At 53.4% G+C, this 18,132-nt stretch overlaps 1 protein-coding gene across 1 annotated transcript in view; it reads right to left on the bottom strand.

The window, feature by feature from the left end:
* TMEM132E (transmembrane protein 132E) overlaps positions 1 to 18,132 on the bottom strand; it is a gene marked incomplete at both ends in the record, with an annotated part of 54,347 nt that overhangs the window by 10,176 nt on the left and 26,039 nt on the right. The window contains one exon of the mRNA XM_080713693.1: positions 573 to 1,503. Within this exon, the coding sequence (XP_080569819.1) occupies positions 573 to 1,503 (931 nt within the window). The remainder of the gene's footprint in view (positions 1 to 572; positions 1,504 to 18,132) is intronic.

Below are 18,132 nucleotides of genomic sequence, written 5' to 3'. Positions count from 1 at the left end.
AACCATGCTTCCTACTGTGAAATATCATTCTGTTTCATGGGGATGTGATATGACCTGGGGCATTTTTGAGTTCATGAACGATGTCCATCTCAAGATATAGAAAAAGCTGGACTCCTGAGATTTTTTTCTCCCAACTCCAGGGCTGAGGCCACTGTCCCAGCCGGCACATACTCTGGCTTGTCTTTTGGCTGCCAGCTTGGGGATGCTTTCCTATTTCCATGTCTCCTTTTTGACTCCAGTCACCTTATCTGCAAAATGGGTGAGTTGAACCAGTTCCCACCTAAAGGCCCTTCTGGACCCCATCCCATCATTCCAGACATCTCTGTGAAAACAGACACGTCCTTTTATGATGCCAATTCTATGAGATACAGAGGGAGAGGCAGAGATTTTGATTGCCATGGGATAGGTAAGAACCCTGGGGCTCCAATAAGTGCAGTGTGCCTGAGACTGCTCAAGGGATTCCTGGGAGAGCTGAGGTTAGGATGCTGGTCAGGGACCTGGCCGGGACTACAAAGGGTCAGGAATGCATTTGACCTTGGACCGGAAGCAGGACCCCCACTCGCGGCTGCTACCTGAGTGTGAAGTGCTCCACGCTGGGGCTGGTCGGCGAGGAGGAGTTGGGGGCCAGGTAGAGGAGGATGCTGAGCACCTCCCCGGGCTTGAGCGGCCGGTCGGGCAGGCGGATCATCAGGTTGCTGTCCAGCCTGTGTTCCTGCAGCATCCTCCGGGGCGGCGGGCGGAACAGGCTGATGCTCCCAATGCGCAGCAGCGGATGCTGCGTGGGGCTCTCTGCGCGGGCCCCCACCCCGAGCCCTGGCGCCCGCCGGGAGCCCCCGCAGCCGCCCGCTGCATCTGGGGCGTGAAGCGTGTAGTAGAGCTCGGCCTGCTGGCTCTCCGCCGTCGCCTCGGGCTCCAGCCCGTCTGGAGACTTGCGGCGGGCGTTGGGCGGCACGGCGGGGGCGGGGGGCCCGAACCAGGCCAGGGGCAGCTCTGCGCGCACGAGGCAGGTGGCTAGGCCCCCGCTTAGGCGGCAGGAGCTCTTGACTTCCCGGGCGTCCCGGAAGGCGTGCAGGCGGACACAGGGTAGCCGCTCGGTGACACCAAAGTCGTCCCAGTCCCGGCCGGCCACATAGAACAGCACCTGCGCCACGGGCTGCGAGGCCGGCACGCGGGCGCGCACGATGAAGGCGCGCACCTTCCAGTTGACCGTCAGACGCTCAGGGATGTCCAAGGTGCTGGATGGTTGCAAAAGCTCCCGCGCCACCACCTGGCTGGTGCTGAAGGGCCCCAGGGAGACGTTGAGGACTGGCAGCTCCTTGGTCTGGAACACAACGAAGGGCTCGGAGCGCTGCAGGGAGCCATTGCCCACCGCGGGTGATGGCGGCCGGGCCTCCCGCAGGAAGAAAGCCAGCCGAGTGTGGGACAGACGGTAGCTGACCGGCAGCACAGGGCTGGCCTGATGCCCTGGCGGGCTGGGACTGGCTGGGTGGGAGCGGCTGGAGCCTGAGGACAGAGAGCAACAAGGCCTAGACTCGTCAGGATTGAGGTGCTGAGACCAGGACTCCCAGACACCTAGCTTCCCACCCCCACAATGGCCCTGTGCCCCCAAGTGCAGGCTCAGCCTGGCTCCCCGTCTTTTTAGTGGGCCCAGGACGCTGCTGCCAGGCCCCTAGCTTCCCCTGGCTGCATTTCTTTGTCTTCAACCTCCAGGTGAAGCTAATCCCATGCAAAGTCCTGGAAAGCGTTAGAGAGGTCACATCAAACCCCAAGACCCAGCAAAGAAGTCTACAAACGGTTTCTACCTCAAAGCGCCCTTGGGAGGACTTTCCAAAGTCGTGCACATGAAGGGCTGCGCATGGGCTCGGCGCACACAAAGTGTTAACTCCTCCTGTGACCTGCCCACCGGGTTCTGGGCCCCACCAGCGTCTGTTTGTTTGATCCACAGATCAATCTTTGGAGGTAAGTGTTATCATCTCCATCGACTCAACCCCTTCCTATCAATAACTTCTTTTGAGTGCCTGTTCTTAAATCTCACCGATAAAGGAACTTACGTGCAAGCACTTTAGTAACTTATCCCAGTCACATGGGCAAAAGGGCCCGCAGCAGATTGGAACCCGAGGCCTCTGAGCCTCAATCCCAGCCCTTTACAGCACCGTCACCTCAGAGGGTATAGAGTGCTCAGGGTCCCCCTGTGCTCATCCCTCTCACCACAAAGAATTTTATCCTCTGTCTCCCCGATCTAAGTGTGGGCCTTGCACTGGACTTCATCCTTCTGTTGCCCCCTCTGCTACCCAGGAGGCTCTTAGGTTTTAGCAAGTCTGTCTCCTGACTGGTTATTATATCCTGGGCTCCCCTCTGTCCTCCACCCCAGGCCCCTGCCCCAGTTCTAGCTGTGGGCAATGATGATGGGTCTCTCCTCACCCCTCTCTTAACCTCACCCGCCAGCCCTTCTTCTGGACACAGAGTGGCCCTCGTTCCCCACACTCTTCTCTAAAGCTGGTAGCACAGTCGGGAAACAGGGGGGACCACAATGGAGGCCTGAAGTTGTTTTTATTTATTTACTTTCTTGTACTTGGGACTGAACCCAGGGGTCATTCTATCTCAGAGCTATATTCCCACAGGGTCTTGCTAAGTTGCTGAGGCTGGCCTTGAACCTGCGATTCTCCTGTCTCACCCAGCCTCTCAAGGACTGTACCACTCTACCTGGCTGAGGCCTGAAGTTTAAGAGGCTTTTTTGGTTTTTCCCCTGAACTCTCTGAGTCATGTTTCTCAACCTTAAAATCAGGGCAATAAGAATGCTGGGCTTGCAGGATGTCATGTTATTATTTGTTTTGTGTTTGAGAATCAAATAAGAAAACACTCTTTATAATTGTGCAACACAATGCGAACATGGGTAGGTGTTATTAAAGACTCTCTCTTGCCTGCTTACAAAATAAAACCCAACCCACCTCCGGCCCTAGTGTGGCATTCAGAGCCTCAAGCTCCTGCCTGTCCTCTAGGACTCTCCTCCTCATCCCGTGCCCCTGCGGCAGCATAAGCGGACAACTCTTACTACCTTCAACTTCGCCTTTACTTCCCTCCTTTGATAACACTGCACCCTCTGCATCTGACTCTCTCATTATCTAAGCCTGAATCTTCCTCCAAGGCCCAGCTCCAATGCCACCTTCTCCAGGAAGCCTTCCAGACCGTGCTCTTGACCCCTGGAGATTCCTACAAGCTGTCCTTCTCCAAGCAGTCCTCTCACATCCTGCCTCTGGGGCCAGGTGACAAGCAGGTTTTTGGGTCATCACGGCTAGTCTATATTGAGTGGTCTGCACACACCCCTGTTTCGGAGAGGAGACCCCTGGTCATACGGGACCTTACTCAGAGTTCATGCATATTCCTCATTTACCACTGTCCTTTGACCCTTGACTGTTTCACATTCACACCCAGTTCCTCACGAGAGCAGGAAACTAAAAATTCCCGGCTCCTGAGGCCCCAGTGTCTGCATCCTATTTTTAAAATCAAATCTGCAGTTTGGTCTCCTCATTCAAAAAATAAAGCAGTCGGCTGGAGGCACAGCAGAGGCCCTCAGAGACCAGTTGTTGTAGGAGGAGTGGCTCTTGGTTTTTCCATTCCTTCTTAAGGTTCATCCCAGAGTAGCCCCAGGACCAGTTTAGAAAGTGCTGGTCCCTGGTCCTCTAGACAGCACAGGCTTTCACAACTAGACACCCCAGGAGACCTCAGTTCCCAGCCACTCCTTCCTCGGATACTCCACAGCCCTGCCCTGCAAGGAGCGCTGTGGTGAAGGTGGGCATCGGCACCCAAAAGGCGCAGAGAGCCTTCCAGGCTGTCTCCTGGAATCTCTAAGAATGTGCCCTTGCAGCCCGGGGTCAAGGCATGCATATGTGAATCCAGGGGGATGTCCTGCCAGGGCACAGCGGCCAATCAACTGCCCTGGAAGCCTCAGGAAGCAGGCAGAAGGAGGCTTTGACACTGAGGGTCAAGGCCTCTCCTTGCCAGACTCCCCCCGGGGAGTTGCTTCCCATTTTGGGTCTCAGATTCTACCTCTAAAATTGCAGGGGTGACATCAGCCCCACTCACCCATAGGGACACTGACAGTGGCTAAAAGGCTAAGGGTTAGAACATGCTTCATGAACCGCGGAGATGCTCACAAGGTGGTGTGCTTGTCCTTCTGTGCTTGTAGAAGGGCAGCTGCGGTCAGTAGGGTGTGAGTGCTCACTGTTTGGATAGGATGGGGCAGGCTGGGGGGTCCGAATGCTGCCCCGCCTTCCTTAGCCATCCCCGGGAGACCCAGAGGCCACTAAGTGCCTTAGTTTCATTTGTTCCTCTCACCATCCCTGCTTCATGACCAACCATCTGGACCCCTTGAAGGCATGGTGGGGGCAGAGGCCACCAGATGGCCACTGGGCGCAGAGGGGCGTGAAGGAAGGGACTGGGGAAACCTGCCCCCCGTCTACCTCCTGGGCAGGAGCTGGTCTGGCAGATTCTGGATCATCTGAATTGTCTTTGCTGTTCTAAATCTGCTGAGCAAATGTTTCTGCCTCCGGCCTCTGCATTTGCTGTTCCTTCTGCCTGGAACTTTCTCCCCATGATATTCATACGTTTCTCTTTCCAGTCTTTGTTCAGGGATATCTGTCCTGATTGTCCTACCTACAGTAGCGTGTCCCACCCCCTTGATCTCTTTCCTTTCCTAATGGATTTTCCTCATAGCATTTATGACCACCTAACTTGATAGGATTCTTGGTACTTGTTCCTGCCTATTAGAGACTACGATCCCTGAGGACACAGACATTGCTTGGCTCCCTGCTCTACTCCAGTGCTGAGGACATGGCCTGGCATGTGGTAGGCCTTCAACCAATGCTGTAGAAAGAATGAAATTCTGTGAATGAGCTGCCCAGCATTGACAAGGTTACGGTGGGGGTAATGAGTTCCTCATTCATGAGGCATCCAAGAGGAAACCGGATGACCCTGAGGAGGGGCCAGCAGCTTGTGGGTCTTGCAGCCTTCCATCCAACTTGCAGCAGAGGAAATTGAGTACCTCTATTAAGGAAACAGCTAAAAGTCAGGAAGGTGATCCCAAAAGATAACGGATTGTTGCAATTTTTGTATTAATGTTGTTATGACACACAGCACCCACCCCCTGCCCGTCACCACTGTGACTCATTCCATCCTTAGAGGCGGGGCCCTGCGGTCTCTCTCCTCTGTGGGAGGAGCAGGGTGGGTCTCTGAGACTCTAACACTAATCTCTGCTCTCACACTTGCTTTTTCTACAGCTGAAAGCTATTTTCTACTTGACCTCTCTGAGCCTCAGGTTCCCCTGGGAAGTGGGGGAGGCCCTAGCAAGCATCCTGGGGGTGGGGGCGGAGAGCAGAGGAGATGAGACCGGTGGGGTCAGTATGTCACTGGGTAGGTCAAGTTTTGGAAGACTGTGTGTGTGTGTGTGTGTGTGTGTGTGTGTGTGTGTGTGTGTATGTGTGTGCACTCAAATGCATGCCAGCCGTTGTTTCAGCACAGAGCTTTGGCCTTTCTCAATATCAAAAGAGCATGGGAGTAGAAGCTGCTAGATGGTTCCTAGAAGGGAGGCAAAAGTGGGTGAGGTTGGAGGATGGACACAGAGAAGGAGGTCCAGCCCGAGGTAAGGAAGAGAGGGGCTTCAGAGGTCAGACAGGTGGAAATGACAGTTGGGCCCATCTTGGACACACTCATACACACAAGAGCTGCCCACATAGGCGTGGTGCACACACCTGTGATGGCCAAGACAGTAGGTTCGCAGGTGAGAGGCCAGCCTCAGCAAACTTTGTAAGGCCCTCAGCAACTTAGACCCCATTTCAAAAATAAAAAATTAAATAGGGCTGGGGGTGTAGCTCAGAGTTAGAATACCCCTGGGTTCAATTTCCAGTCCTAAGGGGAAAATAAAGAGTTGCTCACTACCTCCTACTGGCCTGGGTGTGTGGGGGCTGCCTCTCGGCCCTGCAGGAGGTGGCCTGGTACAATTCCAGAGTGTATTTCCACGGCACCCATCCCACTCTGCTCCTTGGACCGGGGCCTCCTCCTGCCATACCTCTGTCCCGGTCCAGCTCGCCAGCATAGCAGGCTTGGTGCTGCCTTTCTGCAATGGCCCTGCTCTGCCTCGGGCTTTGCAAGCCTTCAGATCCCCGGGACCTTGTGCATACACTTAAGTCCCAACACTCTGTATATCAGAATGTGACTGTGTTTGGAGATGGCGTCTCTAAAGGGGCAAGGAAGTGAAAGCGAGGTCTTTGGAGCCCCCAACCCAGTGTGGCCAGTGTCCTTATCAGGAGAGCAGGACACAGGTCTACAGAGGGAAGACAGCAAAGATACAAAGAGCAGATGGGCAGGAAGAAGCCCTTACTGCAGGACCTGCCACACCCAGATCTCAGGCTCCCAGCCTCCAGAAGAGAGAAAATCCCACTGCTTAAGCTGCCCAGCTGGTGCACTTTGCTATAGCAACCCCAGTAAACTAATCCTTGAGGATTGGCTATTTCTACCCTGCACAGCCTCAGTTTCCTCCAGGAAGATGTGGAGGTATCACACAGGAGGAAGAAGACGGGCTGGGATCATCCAGCTTGTGTAAGAGGGCTAGTGATGGCTACTGTGGTGTCCCCAGCATCCCCGAGCCCTGCCAGAACTGGGCCTGGCAAGTGGCCCCTTTCACACAGGCTGGGCCTGCTCTGTCCTCCTCACAGTGAAATAGACAACGGAATGAATTTGCAGACTTGCAGCTCTGGAGGGGCATGGGATTCCCTGCACCCCCCGTGCCCAACTTAGGCCCCTCTTAAGACCACCCAGGCAGCCGCTTTCTTCCCCTCTGCAGCTGTGTGTTCTGCCTAGGCCGGGCTCTGTTGGGTCAGGAGCCCTGTGTCAGTGCGGTGCTAATGATCAAGGGCTCTTTCATAGGTCATTTCTCTGGCTCATGTGCCCTGTGTCAGTGTAGAGGTCCCTCAAGCCACCTCCACCACCAGAAAGCATGGGCTTGTTTAAACACTTGTACCTTTCTTTCCAGCTGGATGGGGATATAGGCAGCCATTGGGTGGGACCAGTGTTGCCTATAGTGGGTGTTTCAATTCTGCCTCTTCATGAGCCCGGGGCACTTGCCCAGGTCAATGGTTGACAGAGTCTTTCCCTTTCATCTCAGGGGTCTGGAAGCACAAGGGGTTCCTCTGGTCCCTGCCAGATGACATTCTCTCCAGGTACAGAGCCTCCCTCCCCCAACTTACAGGGTACAGTAGTGAATCTTCGTGGAGGCTAGGGCCAGGCAGGCTGGGCGTGGGGTGCCTCTGGCTGCTCCTCTCCCTGCTTCTTCTTTTGAGGTACTGGGGATGGAACCCAGGGGCATTGTACCTCCGAGCTACACTCCAGCCCTATTTTTTAGTGTTTTTATTTTTGAAACAGGGTCTCACTGAGTTGCAAAGGGCCTCGCTAAGTAGCTGAGGCTGTCCACAAACTGCCATCCTCCGGTCTCAGCCTCCTGAATGCTGGGATTACAAGTGTGTGCCACCACGCTCGGCTTATCTCTCTGCTTCTAATCAGGATCAGATGCCTCCTGCTTCTACCTCTAATTGTCCCCAAATTAAAACTAATCACTTGCAAATCATGAAAAAGAAATCATTAACTTTGGTGAGTTTGAGGCTGAGGGGCGCAGCAGGGTGTGCCAGCAGGGCTCAAGGGCTCGTGGGCTACACCACGAGAGAGCTTGGCCTGTGTGTGTGTGTGTGTGTGTGTACATGTGCGTGTGTGTGTATGCACGCGCACAAAGGCATGCTTGTGCCACACCTGGTGTCAGTGTTTGCAGATCCTTCAGCACTCGCTCCTGAACTTGCCCAAATAGGAAAAACAGCTGGAGCAAACGAAACAAGAGCAAAGGTGGACCTGACCCAGGCCTTCCAGAGGAGAGTCCTGGTAATCCGGTAATCCGCACGTTCATCAAGCACCCCGGGGCTGTCATCACAGGAGTTGGGAGACTGCAGTGAGTAAGCTGGTGAAGGTGCTGAAGAGGCTGAGGCATAGTCTAGGGCAGCAGTGCTGACAAGTAACCATGACAAATATCCAGAGCCTCCAATAGGCCCTGTACCAAGTAGGTGCCGAATGAGTCTATTTGTTAGATTTCTGAATGAACGATCCAGTGATTGAATGAGAGGCAGCAGAAGCCATGATTAAGGCAGTGGTGAGCATCCTGGGGGCCATGTGGCCTGGGATCAGGAAGCCAGGGATGGCTCTGCCCAGTGACCCCTCCCCAGCCCAGACCTCCAGGACCACAGCAGAGGTGTGACTTAGAGAGGGGGTAGGGACAGGCCCTGGAGAAACACCCTGGCCCAGGAGGGCTGCAGGGGAGGCAGCTGAGGCCCAGGGCGCAAGGCAGGGGCTCTGGCTTGGGAGGAGGGATGCCTCTTCTCCCTGGCTGGCGGGTCTGACCTCTCGTGGCCTACTTCCCCACAGGCAAATGGGCTTCGGAACCAATGGTCCCCAGCAGTGCTTGTGGAGTGGAGTGCTGCCATGGGGAAACCTAGGTTGTGAGAAAGAATTTTGATTTAAAAAAAAAAGAGTGTACTTAATGTTAGCAAAGGCTTAAAGAAATGGGACAAACCAGGTGGTGCACACCTATAATCCCAGTACTTGGGAGGCTGAGACAGGCGGAGTACGGGTTCTAGGCCAGCCTCAGCAACTTAGAGAAACCCTGTTTCAAAATAAAAAATAATAAGGGCTGGGGGTGTAGGTTGGAGGTAGAATGCCTCTGGGTTGAACCTCCAGTACCAAAACAAGGGGGGGAAAAGGAATGGGGCACTGTCTTGCCCCATTGGTAAAGGTTAAACTGGGCAAGCTTTCTAGAAAGCAATTTCAAAATACATTTTAGAGGCCTTCAAGCTGTTCATGCTCCTTAACCCAATAAATCCTCCTCCAGGAATCTAATAAGCAGAAATCTTTTCAAAGGTTTATGTAGAAAGATGCTTACTGCTATATTGTGCTTATTAATGAAAAATTAGAAGCAACCTAAAACTTCCAAAAGTAAGGTTGAGTTAAATAAATGCAAATGTACCAGAATGGCTACATGCATCCGTTAGAGATCAAGGGTAGTTTTTGGGGGGTGGGGGCTCATTGGAGATTGAGCTTAGGGGCATTCTATCTCTGAGCTGCATCCCCAGCCCTTCTTATTTTTTATTTTGAAACAGAGTCTCACTAATTTACTGAGGCTAGCCTCGAACCTGCAATCCTCCTGTTTAAGCCTCCTGAGTACTGGGATTACAGCCGTGCTTGGCAGATCAAGGTTTTTTTTTTTTTTTTTTTTTTTTTTTCCTGTGGTACTGGGGGTGGAACCCAGGGGCTTTTCTATTTCTGGGGTATACTCCCAGACCTATTTTTTACTTTTTTATTTTTGGAAGATTTAAAGAAGTTTATTAGAAAGATAGAAATACAGAAAATAGAAATACAACCCCATGCCAAAATGGCATGGGGGGGTGTGACTCGAAATGAATATGCCCTAATTTTTACTTTATTTGGAAACAGGATCTCACTAAGTTGCTGAGAGCCTCACTAAGCAGCTGAAGGCTGGCTTCGAACCTGTGCGATCCTCCTGTCTCAGCCTCCCAAGCGCTGGGATTACAAGCGTGCTGGTAAATTATGCCTGGCTTCAAGGTTTTTTTTTTTAATATTTATTCAGATGGGAAAATTGTCATAAAAGAATGTGAACTGTCAAAGAAAAGTATAGGAGTGGCTCGATGGCCTGATCTGGTTTTATATAAACAGATGTAGACACTGGGAGAAAATACATCAAAATGCTAATGGTGCTTGTCTCTACGGGGGTAGGGATTATGGGTAATTGTTATTTTTTTACTTTATGCTTTTATGTATTTTCCAGTTGCCTGCGATGAACATGTATTATTGTAAAATTAGAAAAAAAATAAATGCCTTTAAGAATGAAGAAAACTGTTTGAAGCATTTCCAAGAATAAAAATAAAGGAAATTAAAAAGAAGAAAAGAATAAAGAACCTGTTTGGCTTTGGAGAAATAAGCTCATGTTCACACCCAGGCCTGATACTTCCTGCTGTGCGACCTTTGACAAGTTAACTTCTTTAAACCTTGATTTCTAGACCTGTAAAATGAGGCTCATGGGACCAGACACAGAGGCCTGTGCCTGTCATCCCAGCACTTGGGAGGCTGAGACAGGAGAATCGCAGGCTGGAGGGCAGACTCAGATCTTAGTGAGACCCCTAGCAACTTAGTGAGATCCTATTTCCAAAAAATAAAAAAATAAAAAGTTGGGGTGTAGTTCGGAGGTAGAACTATACTGGGTTTAATTCCCAGCACAAAAACAAAACAAAAAAATGAAAATTGAGGCCCATGTAACCTACTTCACGAAGTTGTCATGATTTAATAAGAACACTGCTTGGTGTAGCTCCTGGTACAGGGTTCGCTGGCTCCTTCCTTCACCCCACGCTTACTGCCTATTTAGTTCTGGGAGGAGGGAGGTGCTGACCTGTTTTCTCCAGCACTTTGTGCACTGTTTGGCTCATGGCAGGTCCTCTGTCAGTGTCTGTTAAGTTAAACAGGACAAGTAAGAGGTGGCAGGTGCACCAGGCCGCGTCCCAGGGGCCTTGGAGACACAGACTGGAAGACGTGCTTGCTACTGGGGACCTTAAAAGCCTCAGTCTGCTGTGTGGCCTGGGCTGGTCCCTTCCCCTCTCTGGGCCTGGGAGAAAAGGACAGTCTGCCCTGTGTGCTGCGTGAGTGGCCTGGGTGTGCAGGGCGATGTGTGCAGGGCTTCCTGGGGGATCTGGGCTGGGCAGAGGCCAGCAACAGCTGGGCCGGGAGCACTGCCTCCTTCCCCACCAGGACAGCCACCTGTGCTGTTCAGCAGATCAGGCCTGACCCGCCAACAAGCTGGGCCTCCACCCCGGGCCTCCAACCCAGCCCGGCTCTGCCCACCACTCCCAGTGCCTAGCCTGGGGCTGCTGGATGTCCCCAAGTTGCACACACATTTGTCCATATAGGCTCGTCCCTACTTTTAGCTGGAGCTGCATAAACAGTCTTGGGTTGGATGGGAGAAGAGGTGGCAGAACAGAGGCAGAGGAATAGGGGCCTCCAGGACAGACGCCTAAGGCCTGAGAGATGTCCAGCCCCCCATGCCCCTCCTCTAGCTGCCTCCTGTTCCTTTTCAAAGCAGCTCCCCTCTCCCATCTCCAGCTGCAGACCCCACCTCTAGGACAAGTGTGGAGGAGGCAGGAGGGCTTTCTTGTCTCCTCCCACCCTTGGGTTCCCAGCACGGAGGGGCCCCGTGTGCCCAGAGTCCAGCAGGGGAGCCTGCAGCAGCCCGTGATCTGCACTGGCTCCTCACACAGTGACAGGTGTGGGCAAAGGCCACCAAACTTCCCACAGCCTGGACCCCCAGGGGCTCAGGCCCACCTCCCCGGCAGGCTGTAAATCCTGGAGAGGCGGCTTCCCAACGCTGTGGCCCACCCGGCCCTCATGCATGGCTGGATCCCAAGGCTGGAATTAGACAGGGAAGGGGGCATCCACCCCACGCTGCTTGCAGCCCCTCCCAGGAGACCTCCTGCCAGCTCCCCCCAACACCTGAGACCCCTCTGAGAACTCCCCATCCCCTAAAGGAAGAGATGTCAGAATCCTTCCCCTACATTTTAAGAAGGAGGAAGCGGTCAGGAAGGCTGGAGACAGACTGAGTTAGCATCCCTCCATCTTGGTTTCTCCAACTGTCACTAGGGTAAAAACAGCACCTCTGTCCCTTGATTGCTTTGACAACAAAATGCCTGTGTTATAGGGTCACCTACCTAAGATTTTCAGAGCCTGGCACATAGTCAGCCCTCTGTAAATATTAGCTATTAAATCGGGTATGGTGGCACACACCTGTAATCCCAGGACTTGGGGGGCTGAGAAAGGAGGATCACAGATTAGCGGCCAGCCTCAGTAACTCAGTGAGACCCTCAAGAACTTAGTGAGAATCGGTTTCAAAATAAAAAAAAAATAAACAAATCAAAAGGGCTGAGAGTAAAGCTCAGAGGTTGAATGGCCCGGGTACAATCCCCAGTAACAACAAAAATGTCACCTACTACTTGTTATCGTCACCATCATTAACTGGATCCCACACCGCCTGTTGAATCAGGGACAAGAGACCCAGACGCTGACTCCCCATTTCTCCCACATAGGGACTTAACACTAGTCCTCTGTGCTGACTGCCATTGAGAGGCCTCCTGCCAAGGGCAAGGGCTCCACTGTTTTCTTTACCCCGCTGTCCAGAGCAGAGCCCTGCATGTGATCTGTGCTTTCCACTTCCCTGCACATGGGGTCTGCCTTGGGCATGGGCAGCAGGTGGGGACTCTTGGGGACAAAGCCCACAGTTTCCTTCTGTCTCAAGACCCACAACCATGGGCCTCCACCCACTCGGCCCTCCCAGTAGGGACCTGGCATAGGGCCCCTCGCAGCTGGGTGGAGTGAGGGCTGAGGGTTTGGGGAAGGTCACTGCTGGGGGCAGGGTGAGATATGGGGGGGCTTGTCTGTGTTTTTTAGAAATAAAAGCCAATGTGTGTGTGTGTGTGTGTGTGTGTGTGTGTGTGTGTGTGTGTGTGTTCAACTGGAAAGACAATGCCCTCTTTTCTTCACAAGCCTGCTGGTTGCGGTTATAGATATGGACAGACCAACAGACACGGGCTCTGGACTCAAAGGGGAGCTCCTGGAGTGGTACTGAGGAGGGCCCAGGGCACTGTGCCCACAGCTAAGGCCTCTTCTCTGCCTTGACTTACCTGTTAGAACTGGGCCTCCACCCAGCCTGGCCGCCCTTTCCCCAAGAGATCACCCAATCCGGGCTGCCCCCCATCCCACTCCTCAGTGCCTGCACAGCTTATAGAATCCCAGGGGGGTGCTGAGGCCTCAGGGGAAGGAGCCTGACCCCGTGGAGCTCCTCCCTGGCCCCCTGGGGATTGCTGCACTTCAGAAGTCCCCACCTTAGGATGACCATGAGCAGCTGGGCTGAGCTCACAGAAGGGCCTTTGGAGACAATGGTGCGCCCTGGCCAGCCCAGGCCTCAGCCACACAGATGATCAGGGCTTGGGGTGGGGAAGGGGCCAGGCAGCAGCCAGGGGCCAGCTCCAGGGGGCCAGCCCCGGGAGGGGTCACATAGGAGACTAGAGCTGCCACCAATGCCCCTCCACACCCCCAACCTGCCCTTCAGGCCTCTACACCCACCTAACCCTTCGCCTCTGGTTCAGGAGGTGGGAGGGGCTGGGCGAGGGGAAAATAAATCAAGGCCCAGGATGCTGGGGGGAGGGCTCGAGAAGAGGGGTAGACAGGCACAGCTAGGGGACAGAGAACTAGCTGGAGAGGGGGTGGGAGACAGGAATCCCCAGCATGGGGGTGGCCAGTGGCAGAGAGAAGGGAGGGACTGGAGGAAGAGGGGGACCTGTGCAGGCCCGTCCCTGGCCCGGGAGCTGAGGGTGGGCGGCAGCGGGAGCGCGGGGGAGGGGCTGCGAGTTACACTAAATGACTAATGTGCATTATCCTAATTATAGCGGAGCAAGCTGAGCCTTCCCACTGGTGCAGCCGCCTGCATCTCCTAATAAGCAATTAGCCACAAACAACAGAAAAAGAAAGTGTGTGTGTGTGTGTGTGTGTGTGTGTGTGTGTGTGTGTGTGTGAGAGAGAGAGAGAGAGAGAGAGAGAGAGAGAGAGAGAGAGAGAGTCAGTGGTGTGCAAGGGAGTAAGTGATCTAGCCGAGAGCCCTACCTGTGATGAATGGGGATGGGTTTGGCGCTGGGCTTGGCAGCCCAAACTGGGGTCTTCATCACCCCTCCAGCCTGTTCAGCCCTGAGCAGGGGCGAGCGAGCGTGACAGCAAACAGCAGGGTGGATGCAGCGCCAGGCTGCCTGGGCTGAAGGTGTTGTACTGTCTTTTCCATTAACCCCAGGAGCAATAAGATGTTTTTGCTAATGAAAAAACCCAGAAGCTCAGAGAGGCTAAGAGGCTTGTCTAGGGACACACAGCTGGGGTTAGGCCCCATCAGCTGTTCTGATTTCTCTAGCCTTGGGCTCACCTTGCAGGAGTGATGGGGCCTGGAAGTTGGAGACAGGATCTCAGGGTCCCCTGAGCCACATTCCTGTCCCTGCGCTGGGTGGGATGGTTTGAATTGGGGCTTGCTGCTGCTCTACAGTGCACTGGTGTGACAGAGCTCTGGTCTTTTAACAGCAGTTCTGATTCTCATTTTAACTGAAGCCCAAGAAGGAAAGCTACAGATATCGTCAAGGTCGGGGTCTTACAGGCTTAGTGGCAAAGGGGGTCAGGGACTCCTCACCTTGAGTGTAGTTTCGCTCTCTAGCTTCCCAGCGTCCTCAGCAGCCTCACTCAAAGCCGGCTGCTGAGCAGGAGAGCATCCTTCCTGAGCAGGGTCCCTAGTGGGTAAAACCAGGGGACCAAGGTGCTGCCATCTGCAGGGCTGATCCTAGGCCTCAGTTTGCCACCTATGGAAGGTGTAGGGGACCAACCAGTCCTACGTGGCCTGGAACTGTCCAGGGCTTGATACCCGAAGTTCCTCAGTCCTGGACAAACCAGAACAATTGATCGCCCCAGGAATGAGGCCAACTATCCCTTCTCTCTCTCTGCCCACAGGGTGACAGGGCCTTTGAGAACCTCAGTGTATAGCGGTGACTGGGCCTGAAACTGTTTCCCATGTAGGGGCAGGCGTCCCTGGAGGACCCAGCCTGCCTGCAGAATGGGGAGAGATGTAGTTGGTCTAAATCATAGACTGGGGTTCAACACAGTTATAGAGCCTCAACTTCTCCGTGTACTAAAGGGGGCTAACAAATCGTCTGGCGCACGGGTACCATGAAGAGTAAGCGTGGTGTACTTTCCAGAGTGCCTCTCACATACCCCGGCTCACAGGCAGCGCCCCTTCCCATCTCCCCAGGGAGCCCTCCCTGAATGGCTCTGCCCTGCTCCCATCACCCCTCAAAGCCTCGGCTCTATCGCACCAGGTTTCTTTAGCACCTTATTGATGGGATTGTGCCGATGGATTGACAGTCGTCTGGTGGATGCATCAGCATTCCTTGATGAAAGGGGCCTTCTAGACTCTCTGATCCAAACCACCTACTTTACAGATGAGAAAGCTGAGCTCCAGAGAGGACCCTGCGCAAGGTCTCACAGCTCCTCTTAACCACTCCGCCTCGGTGCAGCGCACTCAGCCCTAAAGCACTGGGCTCCGCATCGCCTGCCCTCCGTCTCCCCAGCCCACTCCCCTGAGCTCTCCAGTCATCTCCTTGCACATGCTGTTCCTGGTTGGTGTCACTGGTCCTTTGACTTCTCCCACATGTTCACTCTCTCTGAAAGCTCCCTTGGCCCCTCCCACAGCTAGGATAGGCCCTGGCATCTGAGTTGCTCACACCCAACATTTTGGATTCTCTTTATACCACAAGTATGGGTGCGCATGCTCTGCTTCTTCTGAGACAGAAACCTTGCTGTGGGCAGGGACCAGGCCCTTCTCCGCGTACTCCCAACGCCTAGATACTAGGGCTTGTCATGGACACTCAAATAAATATTTATTCAGCTCCTTTCTGCAAAGACTCTGCTGGGAACAGTCACAGGACAGAGATAAAGACGATAGTTTCTGCCCTTAAGGAATTTGCTGGCTAACAGGGAGACTAGACAAGTATATAAATAACCGTGTTAAAAGGTGGGCAGTGCTGAGAGCCTTGCAGAGCTCCCTGGGGCCCCGGGAGGAGCCAGCCTCCTACAGAAGTACTTCATAGGGAAGAGTCATGTGACTATAGGGTGTTAAAGAATGGGTGGAAATCCAGCAGCCTGGGTGGGGTGGGACCTGGGGGGGGGCAGGGACATTTCAGGTGGAGAGAATAGGATGGGGAGCGGAGCCAGGGATAGGCAGCGGAGTGGCAGGCAGTAAGAGGGAAAGCAGAGAGACAAGACTGTCCAGCAGGGTGGCCCCAGGAGCTCCAGGACTCTGAATGCCTGGACTGGTGTCTATGGATTTATTCCAGAGGTTCTCAAGACTTCCTCAGGGCCCTGGGGCTCTGTGGCGGCCCCCAGGTCCCAGGAACGGCTTTTGTTGACATGACTTTGACACAGGCTGTTGAGTGACTAACAGAGCCATACCATCAAGAAAGGCAATGGTGAGCCACTGGCATTCTTGAGCGGGAGGGTGACACCATGAGCTGGTTCTTGTCCTTGTCTCCTCTCCCTAGGGTGGAGACAGAGGAGAAGGAGGAATCTGCCACTAGAGGGGCTGGCATTTGAGAAGCAAGTGCTGTAATTAATTTCCTGGGCTTCTGTTATCTCAATAGCCTGTCAGATCTGCTGGCCTAGCTGAGGACCACGCTCCTTGCCCAGGGCTCTGCTTGCATCCCTCTTCCTCCATCCTGCTCCAGCTCTGCCCTGGGCCTCCTCCTCGGTCACTCCTGCCCCTCCCTTGGGCCTGATGGTGAGGGAGAGCAGAGCACAGGGGGCCCATCACAGCCCCCAAACTCCTTCCTCATTGCTGCTTAAGGCCATTCACCCACGATTTAAAAGACTCTGAAATCCCACATCCTCCCTGTCCCAATTGCACAGGGCCAGGCTGGCTAAGAGAAATTTTTTTTTTTTTTTTTTTTTTTTTTGGAGTCCAAGATGCGGGCCATTTGAGACCTGAGTCCCAACTGCAGGGAAGAAGAGAGCCACAACTGATTAATGATGTTTGCCATGGGTACCAGATGGGAAATAGGATTTCTGTGTCCTGTCTTTACCGCCCTCACCCTCCTGACTCCAAATATCATCTGGAGTATTCGGCTAGACATTTTCGAGGTTTCCCGGGAGCCCTCAGATTCTGGAAGAGGCCACACAAAGGCAGATGCCATCCTCTTCAGTGCTGAGACCACCTGCTACCCCATCTCTGCTAAAAAGATAACTCTGATGTGTTCTGAAAGGCCTGCAGCTGGGTCTTGTTGCCAGGCACCTCTGCTCCTCAGTTCTAAGAGGAAGAAACAGAAAGGCAGGCAGCAGAGCCATGGGCCCAACTATTCTCTGCGGACTTCTTCCCGCAAAGGGGAAGATCCTGCTCAGAAGGTCGAAGTTGAACGTCTGTGGGGATGTGGCAAACGCCGGCTCCATCCCGGGACATATCCTTAAGGACAGTAACAAAACACCACCACCAGGCACCGAGCTCTAGCGCATGCCAGTGCTTCAGGGCCTCCACCTTCCCTTCTCCTGTCAGAAAATGTATCCAGAATCTCAGCTTTACCCAGAGGCCCCTGCAGCTCAGCTGTGTCCAAGATCATAGATCTGGAATTCACACCCAGGTCTACCACCAAAGCACCAGCAAGGTGTCCCAGGGAAGGCCGAGAGTGTGGTATAATAAGAAATACACATTTGGACTTTGTCTCTGTTCCTGACACAGAGCTTCAAAAATCCTTGAAATTTCTGAATGGATAGGGTGAGAGGAGCCTCTTTTGATATTCATAAGAAACCCCTTTCAACCAATCCTGGGTTAATGCTAATGAGATGACTCTTGGAGGATGCTCTGGTTGCCAGGGTAACCAACCATGTAGCTGGACAGAATCAAGGGCTGGAGATTGAATTGATCACCAGTGACCGATGACCAATGATGTAATCAATCACAGCTGCGTAAGGGAACCTTCATAAAACCCCTGAACTGCAGGGCTGGGGTGCTTCTGGGTTGATGCAGCCCAAACTCGATGGGGACAGGGCTCCTCCTCTTGGGACAGACCCTCCTTGACCTCCTCAATAGACTGTTCATTTGTATTATAACAGCCTTTCTATTAAAAATAGTAATAGTAAAGCAGGGTTTCCCTGGATTGTCTGAGCACATACAGCAAATTGTTGAACCCGAGGAGAGAGTCATGGTAGCAGAGCTGGACAGAAGTGTGTGTACCCTAGGCACTCCTGTTTGCAATCAGCCTCTGAAGTAAGAGGCAGTCTTGTGAGATGAGGCCCTCAACCTGTGAGGTCTACGTGAGCCCCAGGCAGTTAGTCAGAACTGGATCAAATTGTAGGACACTCACGTGGTGGCCACAGAAGCATGCAGAATTGCTTGTTATGAAAAAACAAAAGCAACTCACACTTAGTGTCAGAGTGTTGTAAACAGAGGAACAGGGCCTCTTTGAG

This window comes from Muscardinus avellanarius (genome assembly GCF_963383645.1).
Source record: "Muscardinus avellanarius genome assembly, chromosome: 16".
NCBI classification, from domain to species: Eukaryota; Metazoa; Chordata; class Mammalia; order Rodentia; family Gliridae; genus Muscardinus; species Muscardinus avellanarius.
This window is presented reverse-complemented; position numbering and strand designations above follow the sequence as displayed.